This window comes from Danio rerio, chromosome 10 (genome assembly GCF_049306965.1).
Source record: "Danio rerio strain Tuebingen ecotype United States chromosome 10, GRCz12tu, whole genome shotgun sequence".
Lineage (NCBI taxonomy): Eukaryota > Metazoa > Chordata > Actinopteri > Cypriniformes > Danionidae > Danio > Danio rerio.
In genome coordinates this window covers 3,937,391-3,963,710 of record NC_133185.1, presented here as the reverse complement: position 1 = coordinate 3,963,710, position 26,320 = coordinate 3,937,391, and the positions used below count along the sequence as shown (strand labels likewise).

The 26,320-nt window shown below is 37.1% G+C and overlaps 1 protein-coding gene across 5 annotated transcripts in view; it reads right to left on the bottom strand.

Annotated features, from left to right (window-relative positions):
* Window positions 1-24,189, bottom strand: part of rph3aa (rabphilin 3A homolog (mouse), a) — a 53,829-nt gene extending 29,640 nt beyond the window's left edge. For 2 of the 5 annotated variants that reach the window (XM_005172601.6, XM_005172603.6), the window contains exons 1-3: window positions 23,686-23,789; window positions 4,057-4,182; window positions 254-383 (exon numbers count right to left, since the gene is read on the bottom strand). In XM_005172601.6, the coding sequence (XP_005172658.1) occupies window positions 254-383; window positions 4,057-4,169 (243 nt within the window). In that variant the 5' untranslated portion in view covers window positions 4,170-4,182; window positions 23,686-23,789. Of the gene's footprint in view, window positions 1-253; window positions 384-4,056; window positions 4,183-23,685; window positions 23,790-23,917; window positions 23,988-24,124 lie in introns of those variants that run through there. The other 3 variants (XM_005172602.6, XM_073914356.1, XM_073914354.1) reach the window with 2 other exon arrangements.
* Window positions 24,190-26,320: the final 2,131 nt, after the last annotated feature.

Below are 26,320 nucleotides of genomic sequence, written 5' to 3'. Positions count from 1 at the left end.
TTCACATTCATACTGTATAGAACGTACTTTTCTAACGGCCGAGCAGTACGTTTAAACTCAAACGCAGTACCGACTGAGTAGTAGGCGGTTTTGGATGCAGTCATAGACTTTTTGAAGTCAACGGCTACAGCAGTTCATAATATTCTTAATATACAACAGCAACATACACCAAATATTTCTTATGTAGGTTTTTGAACAAGTAAGGGTGAGCAAAAAAATGATGTTTTCTATTTCCATTTAATCAATAGGGTACCTTTTTACACTCTGCACACACGACAGCGCTGACACCGGTGAGGCCGAACTGCTGTCCGCAGAGTAAACAGCGGGAGTAACCATCACCGCAGGCCGAACGCTTCATGCTGTCCAGGCGATTTGCCAGACGCCTGAGGAACCAAGATATAACGTCAGCATACTCTCCTCCAAATGGTTAAATCCTGCTACAAACGCATTGATGAGCTGTAAGAGAGCGCTTTTGCAGGCAAAGTGCTGAGTGAGAGAGAGAGAGAGAGTGGGGGAGAGTAAAGGCAGTGTAATTCTTGTCTAGTTAGCACTATTAATTTCTTCCAGTACATTCCTCGGCTGACTCTCGGCTTGTACAAAAAACTTAAACACGCTCTTCTTCTCAATCACTTGGACAGATGTGTTTGGCCTGAGTTGCTCTGCAGAATGAGAGGAAACTGTGAAGCAATGTCCCCCTGTCGCTGGGACTCAGGTGTTGGTCAGTATTGCTTTTCTACAGAAACTATCGAGTCCAGTCTTGGGTGAGCTAATGGGAGCTTGAGGAAAAATAGTTGGCTTGAAAATTGGTTTGGTCAAGCAATGGAAGGCTGAATGTTTTCTTTTGTTGTTTTTTATGGAAGATTCCTCTTTAAGCAGCGTCAAATAAATATACAAAATTTGTAAAAATTCATATTTTTATTATGTATATATAAAAAAAAAGGTTAATTTTAAAAGAATTTACAAAAATGTTGTCGTTTATTTGGGATGTTTCCTAGATAATAAATTATTAGGGGATGTTACGGCAAAAAAGGTTTTTACAAAGAGATGTGGACAAATGTGGTTCTTAGCAAGGCAAGCTGATCTGTCGGATGTTCATGCTTTAAAATTATTGGCAGGAGCTTTGATTCAACCTCATATTGATTATCTTACGCCCTTTTGGTGTAGTAGCTGCTCACAGAGTATGAAGGAAAAATTGCAAAAGGCACAAAATAAATTTGTATGAATTATTTTAAGAATTTATCCTAGAGCACATTTGCACAAAGAGTTTTATTTAGAGAGTTAGGTTTGTTGACGCCCCATTCACACGAGGCTTCAGCGTCAACGCTTGACTGAAGGCGTGTCTGAAGTTGGGGCTGTAGGGATCGTCATAGAAGTGTCAGCCAATGAAATTCAGTCAGCAATAGGCCACTGTCTAGCTGGTGTATTTGCATGCAGCGATCTGATTGGCTGACGCTTACGTCAACGCTTGAAAAGTTGAGCTAGTCCCAACTTCTGCAGCGAGCAACTCCTCTGAAGCGGCGCCGACGGATCCACAATGCAGTTCGGCAACGCCTTACGTCACCCATTTAAAGTTATTGGAAAGCGTTGACGCTGACACCCCGTGTGAATGGGCTAACCTTAAAGTGAAGAAGAAGCAAGCTTTAAATAGAAAAATTATCAAAACTCTTTAATTGTTTGAACGAGATGCTAATGGTCTAATCCGATCCAATGATCTATGCTAAGCTAAGCTAAAAGTGTTCCCGCTGGACTCGGAGATCGTCTGAATGAATTAAAACAATCATAATAATATTGATCCTAGCCTTATCGACCTAGAATCAAGTTTTAAATATGATAATTATTAAAACTCTGGCTTGAATTTTTGAAGCAAGATGATAATGATCTAATCTAATTCAATGATTTATGCTAAGCTAAGCTAATAGTGTTCCCACTAGACCCGGAGATCAACTGAATGAATTCAAAAAAATAATAAGACTATAGTTCCTAGCCTTATTGACCTAGAACCAAGCTTTAAATATGAAAATTAACAAAACTCACTTAATTTTTTTAACAAGATGCTAACGGTCTAATCTGATTCAATGATCTATGCTAAGCTAAGCTAAAAGTGCTTTCGCCAGACCCAGAGATTGACTGAATGAATTAAACAATAATACAAGTATAGATCCTAGCCTTTTTGACCTACAATCAAGCTTCAAATATGAAAACTAACAAAAGTCTTTTTTGAATTTTTTGAGCAAGATGCTAACGGTCTAATCTGATTCAATGATTTATGCTAAGCTTAGCTAAAAGTGCTTCCGCTAGATCCAGAGATGGACTGAATTAACTAAAACATCATAAGAGAACAGCTCCTAGCCTTATCGACCTACAATCAAGCTTTAAATAAAAAAAATATCAAAACTCTTTTTGGATATTTTTTGAACGAGATGCTAATGGTCTTATCCTATTTAATGACCTATGCTAAGCTATGCTAAAACTGTTCAAATTAGACCCAGAGATCAACTAAAAGAATTTAAAAATGATAAGAGTATAGTTCCTAGGCTTATCAATCTAGAATTAAGCTTCAAATAGGAAAATGATCAAAACTCTGTCTTGAATTTCTTTAAGCAAGATGTTAATGGTCTAATTCGGTTCAATTATCTATGCTAAGCTAAGCTAAAAGTGATCCCGCTAGACCTGGAGATTAGACTGAATTAATTAAAAAATGATAAGAGCATAGTTCTTAGCTCTATTGACCTAGAATCAAGCTTTAAACAGAAATATTATCAAAACTCTCAGATTTTTTTGAGAGAGATGCTAATGGTCTAATCTGATTCAATGATCTATGCTAAGCTCAGCTAAAAGTGTCCCCGTTAGACCCAGAGATTGACTGAATAAATTAAAAAATGATAAGAGCATAGTTCCTAGCGTTATCAACCTAAAATCAAGCTTTAAATGTGAAGATAATCAAGTCTTGAATTTCTTGAACGAGATGCTAATGGTCTTTTCTGATTCAATGATTTATGCTAAACTAAGCTAAAATGCAAAGATCGATTCAAATATTTTAAAACCTAGTATAGAGTATAGTTTCTAGCCTTATCGACCAAGAATCGAGCGTTAAATATAAAAATGATCAAAACTCCTTCTTGAATTTTTTGAGCAAGATGCTAACGGTCTAATCAATTCAATAATTTATGCTAACCTTAGCTAAGCTAAGCAAAAATGCTTCCACTAGACCTGAAGATCGACTGAATGAACTAAAAAATGATAAGAGTTTAGTTCCTAGGTTTATCCAACTAGAATCAAGCTTTAAAAAGGAAAATGATAAAAACTCTGTATTGATTTTTTTTCAGCGAGATGCTAATGGTCTAATCTAATTCAATTATCTATGCTAAGCTAAGCTAAAAGTGTTCCCACTAGACCTGGAGATTGACTGAATGAATTAAAAAATTATAAGAACAGTTCCTAGCCATATCAACCTAAAATCAAGCTTTAAATATGAAAGTTATCAAAAGTCTGGATTTTTGGAGCGAGATGCTAATGGTCTAATCCGATTCAATGATTTATGCTAAGCTAAAAGCGCTGTTGTTAGATGCAGAGATCCACTGAAATAATTAAAAACATATGAGAGTATAGTTTATTAAATATGAAAATTATCAAAACTTCTTCTTGAATTTTTTGAGCAAGATGCTAACGGTCTAATCCGATTCAATGATTTATGCTAAGCAAAGCTAAGCTAAAAATGCTTCAGTTAGACCCGGAGATCGACTGAATGAACTAAAAACTAATAAGAGTGTAGTTCCTAGCCTTATCGACCTAGAATCAAGCTTTAAATAGGAAAATGATCAAAACTCTTGAAATTTTTGAACGAGATGCTAATGGTCTAATCTGATTCAATGATCTATGCTAAGCTAATATCTATGCTGCATGAACAAGAAAAAAATGTATGGTGCAGTACTCGATTCAGGATGGTTGGATTGTTTCTACTGGTGGATTTCATGTGAGAGATAAGTTCACCCCATGTTTTCTTTATGAGAAATACTTAATGGGAATTTTTGATGGTGACTGTTTACGAAATCTCACCCAATCCTCTCCTGCTCCATGGCCTCCATGGTCTTGGCTCTCTCCAGCACGCTGTTGATGATTTGCTTCTCCTCGTCCGTCAGCTCCCCGGTCTCCATCTGCCTGCCGTACATCTCGCAGCCTGTCCTAAAGCACACACAAGCAGTCAATTATGCAGCCAAACATATCCGAACGCTTAAATATATGAGCAAAAATCTCCCGCCGGCCCCATCTGTCCGCATTATCACCCAATCACAATCAACCACAGAAGCAGGGGAGGGGAGGATTTTAAGAAGAGCACCTCGCACACTCATCGGTCAGGAAATAATTTGTAGGTAGAGCAATTACGACAGCTGTTTTTGTGCAAGAAAAGGAATTTGCTCTGTGCCTTTTGACATTACGGCATGTCATATCATTAATGAGTCAATGCGCTGCTCTTTCCGGCGTGTTGGGCAAATTCTATTTGGTCCCCACAGAGACGCTCCAACCGCTGATTGAAAATGTCGAGGTGATGGAGGACATGACTGATTGCCATCTGGGGCTGAAAAGAAGAGGAGGACGACATAGCGAGTGAGTAAAGGGGAAATAGAGGGAGAGCGATGATCAGAAATTACATCACACTCTCAACCAGCCGCTGTCACCATTCATCCCATCAGCCGATTCTATGGACGGAGCGTCTATCACATACAAGCACAGGAGTGTTACTGCTGTCTCGGAGGGCCTGCTGGATCTTCAAAGGAGCCATCGTCAAAAAAATCAAATGTATTTGCATTAGCTGCACTGAAAACCCTGCTGAGATTCATGCAAAAATGCTGACGGCGGCAAAATGTCAGCCTGGCACTTAAATGGAAATGCCTGCAACTGAGCTAAATACAAATAACATCCGATGCTGATGTAGATGCACATTTATAAAACAATAAAAAAAGGAAAGGGAAGGCACCGGGAGATGTTTTGCTCGACAGTATTATTTTTTTAAGTGGATTATGCACACTGCAAATATCTGAATGGTTAAAACAAGAACTTTTTATATCAACGGACAAAATAGCTTATGATATTAGGAGGTCTTGTTTTATAAGAAATTCAAAATGTATTCGAAAAATGTTATTAAACATCACCCCTTTTCTGTAAATGGGCTTTTTTTTTATTCACCTACAGTTCAACAGTTGAGTTTTACCATTTTTGAATCTATTCGGGTCTAATAGGAGCACTTTTAGCTTAGCTTAGCATAAGTCATTAAATTGGATTAGACCATTAGCATCTCGCTTAAAAAATTCAAAAAAAAAAAAAAAAAAAAAGGAAAATTTGCTCATTTTTAGGTCAATGTTTCTAGGAACTATACTCTCATTCTGACATAACAATTAAGGGACTTGTCAGCCTCACACTTAAACAGAAATGCCTGCAACCGAGCCATACACAAATAAGACATAAAGCTGATGTAGATTCACATTTTAAAACCATGAAAAAAGGAAAGGGAAGGCACCGGGAGATGTTTTGCTTGACAGCATTATTTATAAGTGGATTATGCACACTGCAAATATCTGAATGGTTAAAACAAGAACTTTTTTATATCAACAGACAAAATAGCTTATGATATTAGGTCTTGTTTTATAAGAAATTCAAAATGTATGCTCTAAAAATGTTATTAAACATCACCCCTTTTCTGTAAATGGGCATTTTTTATTCACCTACAGTTCAACAGTTGATTTTTACCATTTTTGAATCTATTCGGGTCTAATAGGAGCACTTTTAGCTTAGCTTAGCATAAGTCATTAAATTGAATTAGACCATTAGCATCTCGCTTAAAAAATTCTAAAAAAAAAAAGGAAAATTTGCACATTTTTAGGCCAATGTTTCTAGGAATTATACTCTCATTCTGGCATAACAATTAAGGGACTTGTCAGCCTCACACTTAAACAGAAACGCCTGCAACCGAGCTATACACAAAAAAGACATAACGCTGATGTAGATTCACATTTTGAAACAATGAAAAAAGGAAAGGGAAGGCACCGGGAGATGTTTTGCTTGACAGCATTATTTATAAGTGTATTATGCACACTGCAAATATCTGAATGGTTAAAACAAGAACTTTTATATCAACAGACAAAATAGCTTATGATATTAGGAGGTCTTGTTTTATAAGGAATTCAAAATGTATGCTCTAAAAATGTTATTAAACATCACCCCTTTTCTGTAAATGGGCATTTTTTAATTCACCTACAGTTCAAAAGTTGAGTTTTACCATTTTTGAATCTATTCGGGTCTAATAGGAGCACTTTTAGCTTAGCTTAGCATAAGTCATTAAATTGGATTAGACCATTAGCATCTCGCTTAAAAATTTCTAAAAATAAAAAATAAATTGGAAAATTTGCACATTTTTAGGTCAATGTTTCTAGGAACTATACTCTCATTCTGACATAACAATTAAGGGTATTGTCAGCCTCACACTTAAACAGAAATGCCTGCAACCGAGCCATACACAAAAAAGACATAACGCTGATGTAGATTCACATTTATGTATCAATGAAAAAAGGAAAGGGAAGGCACTGGGAGATGTTTTGCTTAACAGCATTTTTTATAAGTGTATTATGCACACTGCAAATATCTGAATGGTTAAAACAAGAACTTTTTATATCAACAGACAAAATAGCTTATGATATTAGGTCTTGTTTTATAAAAAATTCGAAATGTATACTCTAAAAATGTTATTAAACATCATGACTTTTCTGTAACTGGGCATTTTTTAAGTCACCTACAGTTCAACAGTTGAGTTTTACCATTTTTGAATCTATTCGGGTCTAATAGGAGCACTTTTAGCTTAGCTTAGCATAAGTCATTAAATTGGATTAGACCATTAGCATCTCTCTTAAAAATTTCTAAAAATAAATAAAAAATAAAATAATTAGGAAAATTAGCAAATTTTTAGGTCAATGTATCTAGGAACTATACTCTCATTCTGGCATAACAATTAAGTGACTTGTCAGCCTCACACTTAAACAGAAACGCCTGCAACCGAGCCATACACAAAATAGACATAACGCTGATGTAGATTCACATTTTGAAACAATGAAAAAAGGAAAGGGAAGGCACCGAGAGATGTTTTGCTTGACAGCATTATTTTATAAGTGTATTATGCACACTGCAAATATCTGAATGGTTAAAACAAGAACTTTGTATATAAAGAGACAAAATTGCTTAAAATATTAAGTTTTTTATAAGCAATTCAACTATCATGCTTTAAAAACGTTATTAAACATTACCACTTTTTGCAAATGGCCATTTTTTAAGTCACCTACAGTTAAACTGTTGAGTTATACCATTTTTGAATCTATTCAGGTCTAACGTGAGCAACGTTAGCTTAGCTTAGCATAAATCATTTATTTGGATTAGACCATTAGCATGTTCCTCAAATATTTCTAAAAAGGTAAAAAAAAAAAATATATATATATATATATAGGAAAATTTGCTCATTTCTAGGTCAATATAGCTAGGAAAGGGAAGGCACTGGGAGATGTTTTGCTCGACAGCATTATATTTATAAGTGGATTATACACATTGCAAATATCTAATTGGTTAAAAAATGGTTATGATATTAAGCTTTGTTTTATGAGAAATTCTTAATTTATTCTCTAAAACGTCATTAAAAGTCACCACTTTTTTTTGCAAATGGGCATTTTTTTAAGTCACCTACAGTTAAACAGTTGAGTTTTACCATTTTTTATCTATTCAGATCGAAAGGGAGCACTTTTAGCTTAGCTTAGCATAAATCATTAAATTGGATTAGACCATTAGCATCTCGCTTCAAAAAAATAAATAAATAAAAAATTTGTAGGTAAATATTTCTAGGAACTATACTCTCATTCTGGCATAATAATCAAGAGACTTTGCTGCCGTACCATGGCTGCAGCAGGCGGAATGATATTATGCAGTGCTGTTACCTAGTTATTTAGCTCGGGACTATTTTCAGGCACTGTGTAGTATCATTGTGTTTGCTTTAGATGAGATTGAAGTATAATTCCTCGCCATATCGACTTAGAATTAAGCTTTGAATAAAAAACCCATTTATCAATTATCAATTATCAAAACTCATCAAAATATTTTGTGCGAGATGCTAATGGTCTAATCCGATTCAATGATCTATGCTAAGCTAAGCTAAAAGTGTTCCCCCAGACCCAGAGATCGACTGAATGAATTTAAAAAAATGATATAGCCTTATCAACCTAGAATCAAGCATTAAATAGAAGAATTATCAAACCTATATCTTGAATTTAATGCTAAGCTAAGCTCAATGTGTACTCGGTAGACCCAGAGATCAACTGAATGAAAAGACTATAATTCCTAACCTTATATACATATAATCAGGCTTTAAATAGCAAAATTGTCGAAGCCTTGCTTCAAAATTTTTGAGCAAGGTGCTAATAGTCTAATTAGATTCAATGATCTATGCTAAGCTAAGCTAAAAGTGCTCCCGTTAAACCCAGAGATCTGAATGATTTAAAAAATGATGATAGTATAGTTCCTAGCCTTATCGAATCAAGCTTTAAATAGGAAAAACATCAAAACACTTTCTTGAATTTTTTGAGTAAGATGCTAATGGTCTAATTTAATTCAATGATTTATGCTAAGCTAAGCTAAAAATGCTCCTGCCAGACCCAGAGATCAGCTGAATGAATTCAAAAATGGTAAAACTCAGCTGTTTAACTCTAGATGACTTGTAAAATGAGCCTATTGCCAAAAATATATAGTGTTCCTTTAATATATCACATGCGTTTTATGCTTAAAAAATTAAATAGAGCAAATCTGAAAAACAGAAGGAAAGAAGAAAAGAAAATGTTTAATTTTTAAGCCTAAAACAAGAACAAATATGTATATATATATATATATATATATATATATATATATATATATATATATATATATATATATATATATATATATATGAATGTGAGAAAAACCAACTTAATTCTCATCACCAAGACAGCTACTCAGTCTTGTTTTAGTCATAAACTTATTTAAAATTAAAAAGCATAAGCAATTTTTTAAATCATAAGACTTGATATCCCTATAGCAATACCCACTATAATCAAACTTTTATTTTGCTTCTGATGAAAATGGATCTTGATTTAATCTTAAATTGCACCAAAAAATGAGACCAATCTAGTTTAAAAGACAATCTTTTGTTTCCAGTTTAGGAGTCCGTCTTTGTCTTTTCGGCAAGGTCTGTTGTTGAAGGCAGTGCATCAGTGTGCCCTAAATGTCATTTTCTATGCTGGGACGTTCCGGACATTGATTGCATTATTGTATTAATGGCTTAAGCAAATTCAATACCACTGAGCCATGAAATATAGTCAGTCCCATAAAAGGCATAAAACACAGCTGGGGAAACCTTTATGTCACAATAAATCTTCATAAATAAAGCAAAACGTTACAAATACTTCTAATTAGAACCAAAAAGGCAGAGCGCTTGATGTCGAACGAGAACATTTAAACATTTATAAATCAAAACAGGCCTCTTTCCTTCTTAATTCATTCATTAATTTTCTTTCGACTTAGTCCCTTTATTCACCAGGGGTTGCCACAGCGGAATGAACCGCCAACTTATCCAGCGTATGTTTTACACATCGGATGCCCTTCCAGCTGCAACCCACTATTGGGAAACACCCACCCACACACACACACACACACATACACTACGGACAATTTAGTTCATCCAATTCCCCTATAGCACATGTGTTTGGACTGTGGGGGAAACCAGAGGACCCGGAGGAAACCCAGCATGCAAACTCCACACAGAGATGCCAACTGGCCCAGCTGGGACTCGAACCAGCAACTTTCTTGCTGTGAGGTGACAATGCTAACCACTGATCCACCGTGTTGCCCTGCTTTTTGTTCCATATTTATCATCTATTGGTCTCAGGCATTCACGTGATGCGATTTCGCAGGTCGAAGTTTACCTAACTTGAACTTTGAAATGCAGCGACGTGCAAAACATGTCGCACTAGCTTGCGTTTCCAGTCTGCCGCATTCCCATGCGTATGAATGGAAGTCAGTGGGGTGAAAAGTGCAATGTGATCGCAGCTTTAGTATTCAAACAATTGGTTTGATTCTCAAATATGATACAGCTGGCTTTAGGAATTAGACGCTCTAATTACTCTGCTCCCTCAGTGTTTCGTTTATATACAGTTAAAGTCAGAATTATTAGCCCCCCTGTTTATTTTCCCCCAATTTCTGTTTAACAGAGAGAAGAATGTTTTCAACACATTTCTAAACTTAACAGTTTTAAAATTCTCATCTCTAATAACTGATTTATTTTATCTTTGTCATGATGACAGTAAATAATATTTGACTAGACATTTTTCAAGATGCTACTCTTCAGCTTAAAGTGACGTTTAAATTTAGCTAGGTTAAATATGTGTTTGTCCTATAGATATTCTAAAAAATATATAGCTTAAAGGGGCTAATAATTTTGACCTTAAAATGATTTTAAAAAAATAAAAAACTGCTTCTATTATAAGCAAAATAAAGCAAATAAGACTTTCTCCAGAAGAAAAAATATTATCAGACATACTGTGAAAATTTCCTTGCTCTGTTGAACATAATTTGGGAAATAGAAAAAGAAAAAAAATTAAAAGGGGGGCTCATAGTTCTGACTTCAACTGTATATGGATTTTTACTTTTAGCTTTTTTTCCACTGTCTAGGCAATTCCACGCTGCTCTATAATACAATATTAAGGTCTGGACTCTGTGGAGGCCATTTCATTATTGTTTTAGCTGTTTATAAATATCATATAATGTCACAATCAATATATATAATTGTTATACATAATATAATATATATAAGATATATATAATTTATAATTAATATATATAATTGTTTTTGAACATCATTAATGTTTAAGTGAAGAGCGATAGATTATTCTACTATATTATAAATAAATATTAATAATTATAATAAAATGACAAATATAATAGAAGCCGAATATTTTGATGTTTTATATTTTCCACTGTCTGGGCAATCCCACGCTGCCTCTTTAATGCAATATTAAGGTCTGGACTCTGTGGAGGTCATTTCATAATTGTTTTAGCTTTTTTTGTTTATAAATACCATATAATTTCGTAAATAATATAATTATTTATGAACATCATAACTGTTCAAGTGAAGAGCGAGAGATTATTCTACTATATTATAAATAAATAATAATAATCATAATAAAATGACAAATGTAATAGTGGCCAAAGACTTTTTTATTTATTTTTTTATTTTTATTTTTTTATTATTCCTCTATGATACAATATTAAGGTCTGGACTCTGTGGAGGCCATTTAATTGCTGTTTTAGCTGTTTTTAATCTATATTTTAGATTAATTTAATTTTTTTAAAAATATTTTTTAAGCAAAAAAATATTGCATAAGAGAGCTAATAATATTGACCTTAAAATGATTTTTTAAATGTAAAATTGCTTTTATTCTAGCTGAAATGAAACATAAAAGACTTTCTCCAGAAGAGAAAATATTATCGGAAATACTGTGAAAAATTCCTGAATCTGTAAAACATCATTGGGAAACATTTGAAAAAGAAAACAAAATCACAGGAGGGCGAATAATTGTGACTTCAACTATATGTGCATATATTCACAGCACAACAATAACTCTACACATAAACAAATCAGTTATTTTATTTGCAAAAATGTGACATAAGGTGCAGCGAACAAGTTCTCTTTAATCGAAACGAAATCCAGCAGAGCTTCTTTGGTAATCTGGTTTTACATATTAAAACCTAAATCCCACATCATCATGCTCTGGAGGCAGATGAGCCATTTGTGACGTCGAGTCGGTTTTGATCAGCGAAGTCAGCACGCCTGAATTAGGCAAACGCTGCTCCTTTTACACACCTTACCAACAAACCCTGCGCACATCCACAATCTATAACCTCAGCTGTTCAGTGCGGCTGATATTATTGGCTATAATACACTCTAGTGAGCTGTTGTGTTGTGATTTATACACGCCCTGGGGCTTGTAGACCCACAACAAGCAGCAAAAACACCAGCTCCATTCGTTCACATGCCCCTTTTCCCAAACCCAGCGTTTAAGTACATCAAGGTAAGTAACCTCGCAAAATGAGCAGGTTAATGAGATGTGGAATAATGAGACGCTTGGATTAATTGGGGCTGTTATTCGTAGAGTGGGTGGTAAACAGAGAGATGTGCCGGAGTAAACTCATTAAAGCGCCGTGTTTGTCAGTGCTATCATATAAAAGTAGAATTAGCGGACCAAACAAAGATTTACAGATGATTTTGGAGCTTAATCGTGTAAAGTGATTTTGTTTGGGTGATGCTCAAACTTGTTTTCTCACCCCCTTGTTCTCCAACCCGTTTTTAGATGTAAAATTCGGATGCTACTTATCCTCTTGTGTGTGTATTTTGGATGTAGGAACCAATGTCATGGCAAGACATCGGGCTCTATTTTAAAGGTGCTGTGTGTAAGCTCTTAACTTTTCTTACGCATAAAAACACCGTAATGTGTTTGCAGATATTTCAGGAAACATGTTAAGTAAACATTCTTGTTTATGTGAAAAACAGACATATAAATGTGTAGATTTGAGGTGTTGGTTAGAACAAAAACAATAAGAGGGATACAAAGTTAGCGTTAGCTCTACTATAAAAGGTCTGGGTGTCATATTAAACAGCAATCTAACTCTTGAAAATCATATATCCCAAGTCACAGATACTGCTTTCTTTCATCTGAGAAATATCGCTAGGTTACGAAGTATGCAATCCATCTCAGATGCAGAAAAGCTAGTCCATGCTTTTATGACCTCTAGGCTGGATCACTGTAATTCACTGTTCATCCTCTACTAACAAACTTCAGCTAGTACAAAATGCAGCTGCCAGAGTTCTTACAGGTCTAGAAAATATGATCATATCACCCCAATTATATCCTCCTTGCACTGGCTGCCTGTACAGTTTCGTATTGAATTTAAAATATTGCTTCTTACCTATAAAGCTTTTAATAATCGAGCTCCTGTTTATCTAACCAACCTTCTGTCTCGCTACAATCCAACCTGCTCTTTAAGATCTCAAAGCTCAGGGCTTCTGTTAGTACCTATAATAGCAAAGTCGAGTATAGGAGGTCGAGCCTTCTCCTTTATGGCTCCTAAACTCGGAAATAGCCTTCCTGATAATGGCTCAGACACGCTCTCGCAGTTCAAAACTAGATTAAAGACCTATCTTTTTAGTAAAGCACACACTCAGTGCATCACTTAGCGGCATGATACATGAATGTGCTCCACGCAGGTTTCTGCATCTCATTCATATACACTTTGAACAGCAGCTACGCTAATTATTCTCTTTATTCTCTATTTCCACTTGGGGATACTCATCCCGAAGCGCTCAGACTATGCAGCGCCACTGATTCCATGCAAGACCAGCGACAAGATGATCCCAAGGTTTCCTTAATCCTGGACCAGGCCGTATCCTGAGCAGCTGCTGTGGTGGTCATGGAGGAGTGGAAAGCATGAGACTGATTCCTGTAGCGCTCCAGGAACAGTCGAGTCTTCGCTGAGGTTCAGCTTTCTCCAGCCTCCGGCGCCTAGACTGCAGCTCTGCACAAGACGTTCGGCCATAGGAGAAATGGTCGTGCCCAACTGAGCCTGGTTTCTCACGAGGTTTTTTTAATTCTTCACTTTCGCCAATTGGTGAAGGTTTTTCCTCGCCGCTGTCGCCACTGGCATGATTCGGGATCTGTAGAGCTGCGCATGGATGGATTTGCTCTTCAGTGTTTGGACTCTCAACAGTGATTATTAAACCACACTGAACTGAGCTAAACTAAACTGAGCTTAAACACTGAAAACTGAACAACACTGTTTCAATTTACTATGATCTTCTATGTGAAGCTGCTTTGACACAATATACATTGTAAAAGCGCTATAAAAATAAAGCTGAATTGAATTGTAGATCAACTGCTGGAGGCCTTTTAGGGGCCGTTTGCATATTGTGTCCTAGGATAGGGGACAAGATTTTTGTCAGGTAAAGTTGTGACTGCAGGCTGAGGGTAAAAATGTCCCCCTGAAGCGAGGTGTTCCCCAGGGATCTGTTCTAGGCCCACTATTGTTCTTAATATACCTAATCCCACTTGGTCTGATTCTACAACGTCATGGTCTTAACTATCATTTTTATGCAGATGATATTCAACTTTACTCTGTATGTACACCTACCTCCTCCGCCCAAATTGACAATATCTCTGCTTGTGTGAAGGATATTAATGATTGGCTTCCCTCAAATTCCCTCAAACTCAACATGGACAAAACGGAGATAATTTTTATTGGCACCCCAGCACTTACCAGCAATATTTCCACCAGTTTCTCCTGTGAGATTGCTGGCTTGCACATTAAAACATCTACTTCTGTAAAAAATTTAGATGTAATCTTCGACTCCACACTCTCTTTTCATTCTCACATTAAGGGCTCTATTTTGACGGTCCATGCGCAGAGCGCAAAACGCAGGGCGCAAACGCTTTCAGGGCGTGTCAGAATGCGTTTTTGCTGATTTAAGGACGGGAAATGTGCCTTGCGCCGTGGCGCATGGTCTAAAAGGGTTGAGTTTATTTTCTTAATGAGTTATAGGTGTGTTTTGAGAATAAACCAATTAGAGCCTCATCTCCCATTCCCTTTAAGAGCCAGCTGCGTCGCGCCAAGAGCGCATTCGCTATTTACAGGACGCAAAGTAAGTCTAAGTAGAAAAAATGAGCATTTCACTAGCAAACAGTTCACAGTTTACAGTTTTCTAACAGAAAACTTAAACAGAGCATCTACTGTGTGAGAATGAGAGATAAATGATCTACTTTCACTTTCGCTCTTGGATAGGGAAACCTTTACGCACAGACATCAATTAGTCTATAAATAAATAATTTTGTTTGTTAAGCGCAAATATTCATTTCAAAACTATTTCTAAATTCAGTTCTAATTTCCAGCAAATTAATAAATAAACAATAATAACAAAATGTGCTCAAAAACCTGAGTTATATCCTAAAACACATGCTGTGCCTCATATGGTCTAATACCTGACAGGTGGGCAAATCTAAGCTTGTTTTTAATAAAACAAATATAAATATGGATATAATAAATAATACTGCTAATAATAATAACATTATACAAAAGCAAATTGTTATGAATGAACTGAAAAAGCCTCCCGAGATGAAGAAGACATAAAAGCAGTGATTTTTCATATTTATGTAGGCTAGAAAATAATATGTTTTGTAATATTTTAATCCTTTATATTTATATTCTATATCCATTCTTATTATATCCTATATATATCCTTAATATTTACATTTTTTCATATGTAAAGATATTTGCCTATTGCTCTCTTGTATGTGTATGTGTGTATAAAGCAGTGTGTTAGCGAGGCGCAACTCTGCGCTGGAGTTTAGACCGGGTTAGTTTTGGTCTAATGAAAAATCTATTATAGTTTCTCAAAATAGCGACGCGCCAGTGGTCCGCCTCAGAACGCCTCCCTTTTTAGACCAGAACGCCTATGGACGCACAAATGAGCGCTAATGCATTTGCTATTAAAACAGCGTAGCGCAACGCCTCAAAACCACTCTTGCGCCAAGCTGAAACTACCAAAAGACTATTGCGCCGCGCCTTGCGCCACACTGCGCCGAGTGTATGATAGGGCCCTTTATCTGTCACTAAATCTGCATTCTTTCATTTACGTCGCATTTCACAACTGCGTCCCTTCATCAGTAGCAAGGATGCTGAGACTGTCATCCATGCATTTGTCTCCTCTACAACGTTCACTCCGCTCTGCTGATATCTCTGAATTCAAATCCTTACTTAAGACTCACTTATTTTCTGAACGCTTCGCTTCTGATCTGCCAAACTGACTACTTTATCTGATCCACCACCACTCTGCTCATTTGTCTCTTAGGTCTTGTTTGTGTAATTCCAGTTTGTTATATTTGACTTCATGTATGTTTGTTTATCTTTTTGTTGCATTCCTTGTAAAGTGTCCTTGAGCTCTGGAAAGGCGCTATATAAATAAAAATTATTATTATTATTATTATTATAATTATTATTATTATTATTATTATATGATTATTATTATATTATTATTATTATTATTATTATTATTAATATTATTATATTATTATTATTATTATGATTATTATTATATTATTATTATTATTATTATTATTATTATTATTATATTATTATTATTATTAAAAATTTACTCAAGTAAAATAATTCCAAAGAAAACCTACTCAGTTATAATAATTTGAGCATGTGCTATTTATTACTTGACACCATTGCTAATATATCACACTATACGCAATATGCTGCTTGATCAACAAAACTTAAACAAGAACATTAGTTATGATTTTTTTTAAACCATCAAATTCTGGCACGACTTTATCTTTTTGTGCGCACTTAGCATCAAGTCCCATCAAGCCACGCGTCTCGTGTGGGAGCTGAGCATTAAAATGCACTTTCCCCCCTGTAGTTCAGATCATTTCCCATTTGTCATATCTAAACTTCCAAAAGACGTAATTTGCAAAAATGTGAATCGACGCTTCAGAGAAAACAGCTAATAAATCAGGTGTTAGGATGCTTTCCTAAGAGGGAAGGAAATAAGCGCGCTCAGCAAGCAGCTCCAGAATACAACCATGCCAGGTTTGCCTCGCTGCGCTGCCAAGAGAAAAACCCATGTCACTTGGAATTCATCAGCAGCTGCCGAGCAGGAGAAGCGTCACTAGCCTACGGAAATGCTCCACAAATTGACGTGAAGCCAAAAGAAACCGAGGCATTTTAGCTTCACAATAAAATGTGGTCCTTCGAGGGGGTTTTAGAGTGTGCATGTGTGAGTGCTTCCGCGTGCATGTCCACAGCAAAAGGCCAAATGACCTGGAAAATGGATTTGAACAAAGCCAAAAAGGTAAACTAACTTAAGTGGAATGAAAAATAAAGCATGTCACTGAAACCTTGTATTGTTAAAGTGCGCTTCGCAGCAAGGATGTGACGTTTCCGCCATGATGCTGTCACCAAAAGTGCGTGCATAAAATTTTCAAAAGCCTTCATACTCGCTATCTGACCTACTTAACGCATTCCTCCAACATACACTCTTCCCAACAGAATGCACACAACACCGGCATCAGCACACGCAAGATCATCCACCTACTCTAGACGTTGAGAGCTTCACTGGTAAGAAGCGGCTTACCGGCTTACGGAGAACCCCAACAAGTTTATCCCTTTACCACCATTTGATGAGTAAACGTATGCAGAAGAGTGTTAAATCCGTGGCTGTGTGAGCCGACAGTGGACTGTCAAACAGAGTTACCCTTATTTTCACATGACTTTAAGCGGCGGGCGGGAGATATTTTGAACGCAGCCTTCAGCAAAGTGAGAGGTGTACCTCAAGGCTCGGTCTCAGGTCCGTTGCAGTTCTGATTAGAGATGAACGGTTGAACTTTAATGTCAACACACATTCTATAAGCACTATTTACATATTCATAAAACATATTTCTGGTCTTATTATTAATGTAATAACTTGCTGTGAGCCTCTTAAACAACTATAGTGGCCAACCCAAACTCATTCTGAAAACATACCGCTGTATACATTTCTAAAGAGTGCCAAATATGTCCAGGGAAGAACAATGTTTTTTGCAGTTTTTGTTTTCTTAAATCCACTAGAAGCTGCTGTTTACGCTTTTCAGATCTTAAAATTCTCTCGTGAGTGATATTTATGCCTGCTGTTTTTACGTAAATCCACCAGAGGCCGCTGTCGACTGACTGATTTACTGACTGACCTCTTTCTTCCCTAGACCCAACCAATAGTGTTTTCATAAGCACCAATTGACCAGCTCAACCACTTCCCTAAACCCAACCGACAGTTTTAAAAAAGCAGTCCAAAAAAAGAAAAGCCTTCACCTGATTTTGACCACGTTTTCAGATTTTACCACATTCTCACCCGTTTTTTTTTTTTACTTGCTTATTTTATTTTTTGGTTTCTGTTTTTGTCTTACCTGCTTTCTGAAACCATTCTTAACTGGACTCGAATCCTGTCGTCATGGTGAGCTACTGGACAAAAGCCATCTATACAGAGGTAAGAGCTCAGCTGTTAGTGCGAAAAGGAATGGCGTCATACCACCCTGTAGCGTTCGTTTTAAAGATGAAATGCAGCCATGGGTACCTCTGGCTACATAATTCATGATCTCCAAAAATGTATATAGGGCTACGTTTTCAGAATGAGCCTATATACATTTCTGTAGAGTGCCAAATACGTCGCAGAAGGTACATTTTTTTACAGTTTGTTTTTGTGAATCCACCAGAGGGCGCTGTGTATGCTTTTATAGATGTCAAATATTTCTCACGAGCGCCATTCAGAGGTCACCACACCGGAATCAACCAACAAATATTCTGGCATATGTTTTATGCAGCGGATGCCTTTTCAGCTGCAACCCATTACTGGGAAACACCCATACACACGCATTCACACACACACACGCTCATACACTATGGCCAATTGAGTTTATTCAATTCACCTATAGTGCATGTGTTTGGACTGTGGGGGAGACCAGAGCACCTGGAGGAAACGCATGCCAACATGGTGAGAACATGCAAACTCCACATAGAAATGCCAACTGACCCAGCCGGGAAAACGTTGCCTGGTCTGATCAGTCTCGATTTCTGCTGCCACATTCGGATGGTCGGGTCAGAATCTGGCGTCAACAACATGAAAGCATGGATCCATCCTGCCTTGCATCAACGGTTCAGGCTGCTAGTGGTGGTGAAATGGTTTAAGGGATGTTTTCTTGGCACACTTTGGGCCCGCTAGAACCAATTGAGCATCGTGTCAGCGCCACAGCCGAACTGAGTATTGTTGCTGACCATCTCTATCCCTTTATGACCACAGTGTGTCCATCTTCTGATGGCTACTTCCAGCAGGATAACACACCACATCACAACGCAAATCATCTCAGACTGGTTTCTTGAACATGACAATGAGTTCACTGTACTCAAATGGCCTCCAGTCACCAGCAACAGAGAACCTTTGGCATGTGGTGGAGCGGGAGATTAGCATCATAAATGTGCAGCCAACAGGAATATTTCCAGTACCTTGTTGAATCTATGCCATGAAGGATTAAGGCAGTTCTGAAGGCAAAAGAGGGTCCAACTCATCCTAGTAAGGTGTACCTAATAAAGTGGCCAAAGTGAATTGGTGCCATCATTCCTACAATTCACTTCAATTTGCTCTTCCCCCAATGACAGTCAGGTTTAGGGGCGGGGTTTGGTGCCACGCCTTCTTTTAAAAATCATACGTTTTTAATTGACTGAACCACTAATTTGACAAATCGTCGTTTCCTCGTGAGATGAGGCTGTAATATCATATGTTATCCATGGTTTCATCTTCAGACTTGTGATTAATTTAACTGTAAAACATATAACAGTATATGCTTCTAATTTTCAAAAAACAAATGCTGCCATTAAAAGGGACCTATTATGCATAAATGTATTTTATAAGAGGCTGTGTGGTAACAGTCTGTGAATATAGCCAGCCTCTACTGATAAAAATGTATAAACTCTATTTTTTAAAATCCCGTTTGATAAAAACAGTCTGCAGAAACCCTTTGATTGACATTCTCCCTTTGTGCGTGTCATCAGATAGAGAAAGCCCCGCCCACTAGTGATAATCTCTTCCTCATTAGCATAGACAGCCCTGAGTGGGAAGCAGCCGTCCGCCATTAGAGTTTTCACATGCTGAAGAAAACGTCAGCGACTATGTGGAGTTAAGAGATGCACAAGTGAACACCATTGTCCCCATAGACTACCTTCTTCTGAGACATCTGCTGCTATGCTGATGCATAGGCATTTGTAGCTCCGCCCTCTTTCAAAAAGAGCACAGAATTTAAAGCGACGGTCATCAAAATTCGGATCAAAGCCTAAAAGTTGACTTGGTGTATTTTGATCTGAAACTTCTCATACAGACTCTAGGAGACATCAAACACTTATTTTACATCTTGTTAAACATAATAGGTCCCCTTTAAGTTTGGTAAAGTGTCAACAGTCATGCTATGGGAGGTTTGTGTGTACAGATATGATAGCTGAGAGCAAAACAGGCAATGATGCATTGAGGAATTACTGAAGCGGGAGTTGAGATTGCCTATAAGAAACCTGGATGGGATGCAGTCATGACCTATTCCTCAGCCCTGAGGCCAAATACACTGCATGCACCATATTAATGCATATCAATTGTTGGTCTGTGATCACAGTATATCTGAAATGCTTCGATCCTTTGATATGCAAACAATAAAGGTTTCTGAGCTCAAACTTCAAGTAAATAAATGCAGTTTTTTTATTTTCAAGCAACGTTTATTGCCTCTGAATGCCGTCGGATCTCTGTCTCGCACACAAAAGCATGGCCCAGAGAGAAAAGACTCAACTTCCCATTACATAACACACACACACACACTCATCATGAGCCTTTTGAGGATGTTGTTCAAAAGCCCTCTGCGCGGTTCGCAACTATTTGATGTGCTGTCTCATTCGATGCTAAGCAAACTCAAAGCCGATTTAAATCTATGCACTAAATACTAGAAATTACGAGGCGCTCGGAAAGGGTTGTTAACGTGACGTTGCATTGTCACGGTCATACATGAATTTAGGAATATTATATTGTCACGTTAAGTTTTGTTGTCCTTTGATGTGACATCCCTAATTAATTGAAAATATCCAACAAGTCTGACAATTTAAGGAGAAAAAGAATATCACCCATAATTTCATGTAATATAAATAGCATTATATAAAGATAAGTGTCTAACAATGAAAATAAATCGCTCTAACGCCATTTGTGTATAACTAATAAGAGTAGTTTTTTTGTGCGTCACACCATTTTTAAGGTACAGTCCAGCAAAAATGTTTTAAAAAATAAATAAAAGTGTAACTGATAAAGTTAGTGACCCCTTACATTTTCTCAAACATCTTCAAACTACAGAAATCTATCACTTTTTTTGAGTAACACTTTACAATAAGGTTGTAGTAGTTAATGTATTTACTTACATGAACAAACAATCAACAGTACATTAATTACGGTATTTATTCATGTTTTTAACGCTAGATAATCAAAACACAGTTGTTCATTGTTAGTTCATGCATTAACAACAACCCCAAATCAGAAAAAGTTGGAACAAAAAACGAAAAAAAAGTATTAATGTCCATATTTATTTGAAATTTACTTAAAATGTACTTTTATTTTATTGCAGACAAAAACGAACACAAATTAGTTCATGTTTTGTCCGCTCCACTTCATTTCAGTTGTAAATATAGTTGTAAATATATATTGTAAATAAATATTTCCTGTCATTCAGACCTGCACCATTCCAAGTTACATCCACAAATGCCAGTTAAAACTGTACTGTGCCAAAAGGAAGCCCTATGCTAACAGTGTCCTGAAGCGCCGTTGACGTCTCTGGGCTTGGAGGCATCTGGGATGGACCGCAACACACTGGAAATGTGTACTGTGGTCAGATTTATCAGAATTTCAGGGTCTTTGGGGGGGGTGGACACTGTGTGCTCCAGACCAAATAAGAAAAGGATCAAAGGATCATACAGACTGTTACCAGCAACAAGTACAAAATCCAGGGTCTGTCATTAGAGCCCGAGCCGTCTTGACATTTTTTATGCCTAAGGGCAGGGCTTTGAGCCAATTTTAACGTCATAGCTAGCACGCACATATTCAGGCCTCCTTCAGAAAAAGAAAAAAGTTTAATAAGATCTAATGTGTGCGGTCCGGAAGCACCAGTGATGACTTGCGTATAAAGAAATTCAGCCATGTTCAATGGAAAACATAAAGAGAAAAATTGATAATGGCACACTTAAAACTGTGAAAAACACTAGAGGAAAGGCAAACTTCCAGCCAACATTTCAAATAGTGACAACTTTAAATAAAAAGCCAACTGGTTATGCACAATGCACAACTTGTAAATTAAGTAAACTCACTGTGGACAACACACAGCTTGGATATCGATGTCACTTAAAAAACTAAAACTTACATTTAAAAAAACAAAACCAAACAACCTTAAACGTTTCTCTAAATTATTCTGATAGTAAAACAAAACGAAAAAAACAACCTCTTATTATATAATGGCTGTAACAGTATAAGCTGTTCTGTGGAGAAAAACAGCTTCGGGTTGGACTCTGTCCAAAAATTTTTAACAAAACAACGCAAAAACACATCCTGCACACATTACAAAGTCTCGGCTGGGAAGAAAGGGGATAGAGGTACTTGACTGGCCTGCCTGCATACCCGACCTGTCTCCAATGGAGAATGTGAATGTGCAAAATAAGACGACGAAGACCCTGTACTGTTGCCCACTTTAAGACTTGTTTGCAGAGAGAATGGCCCAAAATTACGCCTGAAACACGTCATCACTTGAAGTTTTCAGTCACTAAACGTCTTTTAAATGTTTTGAAAAGGAATGGCAACATTACAAAGTAGTAAACGCTTCACTATTACAGCTTTTTTTAAACGTGTTGCAAGAAAATTGGAACACATTTTTATCAAATAAAACTATAAAAACCATGATGAACACATTCAATAATGCTTGTTGTATTGTCTACAATGAAATGCAAGTCTTTCTTTGGTTGTTTGCGTTTTCCATACGGTCACAACTTTTTCTGATTTGGGGTTGCACTGTTAACAAGATTGCGATGCAGTGGCGCAGTAGGTAGTGCTGTCGCTTCACAGCAAAAAGGTCACAGGTTTGAGCCTCGGCTGTGTGGAGTTTGCATGTCCTCCCTGTGTTCGCGTGAGTTTGCTCCGGTTTCCCCCACAGTCCAAAGATAAGCGGTACAGGTGAATAGGGTAAGCTAAATTGTCTGTAGTGTATGAGCATGAATGAGTGTGTATGGATGGGTTTCCCAGATTTGGGTTGCAGCTGGAAGGGCATCCGCTGCCTCAAAACATGTGCTGGATAAGTTGGCGGTTCATTCCGCTGTGGCGATCCCGGATTAATAAAGGGACTAAGCCAAAAGGAAAATGAATGTTAACAAGACTGAATTTTAATTTTAGTAAGACATTAGTAAACTATGTTGAACTCTGATTAATAAACGCTGAACAAGAATTGTTCATAATCAGCTCATGTTAGTTATTACATGAAATAATGAATCCTTTTAGTAAAGTGTGACTGTTTTTGCTTCAAAAATCTTGTTTTACCCCCAAAAAAATAAAGCATATTTGTCGACTACCATGGTTTTAAGATCACATTTGGATCAAAGAGCAAACTCTCCAAACACAAGACGCAAAGTCTAAATCAATTTCTGAACGCAAGTGACAAACCCATCACGTTCCATTAATTGCACAACATGCTGGAATGTCTCTGCCATCTGTGTTGCTTTGCCATGCTGAAGCATCAATGCGTGTCTAATAATAGAGCTGCCGCCACATCCAGTCCAAGATTGGACAAACAATAGTTTTAACGCGAATAACCCATCAAAACACACACAACAAACATCCTGAGCTCCAACATGGTTCGAAAGCAACTATTATAGGCCTCATAAAATAAATCATTCCATAATACAATGTGAATATTATGTGTTGAATAATCAAAAGAGCTCTTTGCAAGAGTTGATGCAAGCTGTCAGTGATGTCAAGTCACTCACCGCCCCTGATGATGAGATGCTCTCCTCCGCTCAGCAGCAGTACAGATGAAGATGTGTGTGTGTGTGTGTGTGTGTGTGAGTGCCTCTTTCTCCAACACAGTGATGCAGGAATGATGCTTTAATACTGTCTTTAGGGAGAAGAAAAGCCAAACCCCCAACCCCCCTCCTATCTGACCGAGCATTGCGCTGCGATCCAATGAGAAAGAGCAGAATTCATTTACACAGCACATACCTGATGAAGATGATGATGATGATGATGACTGTTTTTTTTCTTAATTCACCCCCTCTGCCTGCTATCTTTCCTAAGGGATTATATAGTATAACAATAATTTTTATACATATAATCTGTACACATACATAGAAACAAAATGATTTAGCATAAATCCTATCAGTCAGTTTAATTCAAGTCTTTTTCTCTGTCCTAATCGCCGTCTTTTACCTCGGCTCATTCATTTTCAAAAAGGTCACATTCGCCTCTGTGTGAGCGAAATGACCAATTATGCTGTAATTTGTTATAATTAGAAATACTGAGCAAAAATTATGGCTGTCAGTGAACATTGTGGGGCATTGTGTGATTCTGCTGCCCCCTTGTGATTACTTTTATAGTGAATCATCCTTACAAAGCATTTATCGTGGTGACCACTGATAGACTAGAACAGGCATGTCCAAACTCGGTCCTGTAAGGCTGGTGTTCTGCAAAGTTTAGTTCCAACGCCAATCAGACCCACCTGGGCTAGCTAATCAAGCTCTTTCTAGGCCAGGGGTCACCATACTTGGTCCTGGAGGGCCGGTGACTCCAGGGTTTAGCTCCAACTTGCCTCAACACACCTGCCTGAATGTTTCAAGTATACCTAGTAAGACCTTGATTAGCTTGTTCAGGTGTGTTTGATTAGGGTTGGAGCTAAAATCTGCAGGACACCGGCCCTCCAGGAACAAGTTTAGTGACCACTGTTCTAGGCTTTCTAGATTCTAGAAACATCCTTGCTGGTGTGTTGAGGCAAGTTGGAGCTAAAATCTGCAGGACACCGGCCCTCCAGGACTGAGTTTGGGCACCCTTGGACTAACACCACTTGAAAGTACACTAGAGTACAGTAAAAAGTAGGCAGTTTCGGGTCTAATTAGTTAAAATATAACTCTTAACTCGACTCTAAACCCTCATTTAATTACAGTTACTTATAATTTACCTGGTCTTAAATACTGTATATAAATGTAACAGTTCTGTATAAATAAACTCAGCAGATTAATTGTATTTTTTGTGATACAAATGTACACTGCCTGACAAAAGTCTTGTCGTCGATCCCAGTTGTAAGAGCAACAAATAATAACTTGACTAGTTTATTAGTTTACTAGATTAGATCACTTGGAAAAGTGGCAGAATGTAGATTTTTCAGATGAATCATCTGCTGAACTGCATCCCAATCGCCACAAATACTGCAGAAGACCTACTGGAACCCGCATGGACCCAAGATTCTTACAGAAATCAATCAAGTTTGGTGAAGGAAAAATCATGGTTTGGGGTTACATTCAGTGTGGGGGCGTGCGAGAGATCTGCAGAGTGGATGATCAACATCAACAGCCTGAGGTATCAAGACATTTGTGCTGCCCATTACATTACAAACCACAGGAGAGGGCAAATACTTCAGCAGGATTTAACTCCTTCTCATACAAGTTACTAAAAGCAAAGGTCAAGGTGCTTCAGGATTGGCCAGCCCAGTCACCAGAAATAAACATTATTGAGCATGTCTGGGGTAAAACGAAGGAGGAGGCTTTGAAGATGAATCTAAAGGATCTTGATGAACTCTGGGAGTCCTGCAGGAACGCTTTCTTTGCCATTCCAGATGACTTTATTAATCAGTGATTTGAGTCAGTGCAGAGATGTATGGATGCAGTCCTCCAAGCTCATGATGGAGTCAGACACAATATTCATTCTGTCTCCACTGCAGCAGGACTTTATATTCTATACTGGACATTATTTCTGTTAAGTGACAAGACTTTTTTTCAATAAGCAAAGTCAGACCTTACTGCCCTAATGAAATAATTAAGAATCAAGGCATGATCATATTTTATTTTGATCAAATAAGCGTAATCTAGAAGCCTTTGCCTTTAATATAAGCCACTTCTGATACCAAATGATCAACTAGAAGTCGAGTTATTATTTGTTATTCCTAAAACTTGAATAGGCGACAAGACTTTTGACAGGTAGTGTAGTAATGTTCAACTTAATTTGTTTGTTTTCAATTTAGCCCATATTAATTGTACGCAACCACTTACCTTAAAAAATCGAATTAATTAAAATCTATTTATTTATAAAATCAATTAATCAATAAAACCTTGAATACAAATAAAATCTACTTTTTGAAATAAAGCAGAAAATACAGAAGTTCATTAAGAATAGACTTAACCCTTATGTACTGTCTGGGATTTTTTCATCCACTGTGGGGTGATTTTAAGTCTTAATTTGACCATTTGACCAAAATAACAAAAGGCTAGTAAATTTGAACAGCGCACAAGGGTTAAACACAATGAAAGCATAAATAGTATTGCACATATTTCCAAATTCGAAAAGTGTGATCACAGGCGAGGGCTGTTGCTTGAAAACATGCCCACCGTGATTCAGTTTCCTCTCGACGCGAGT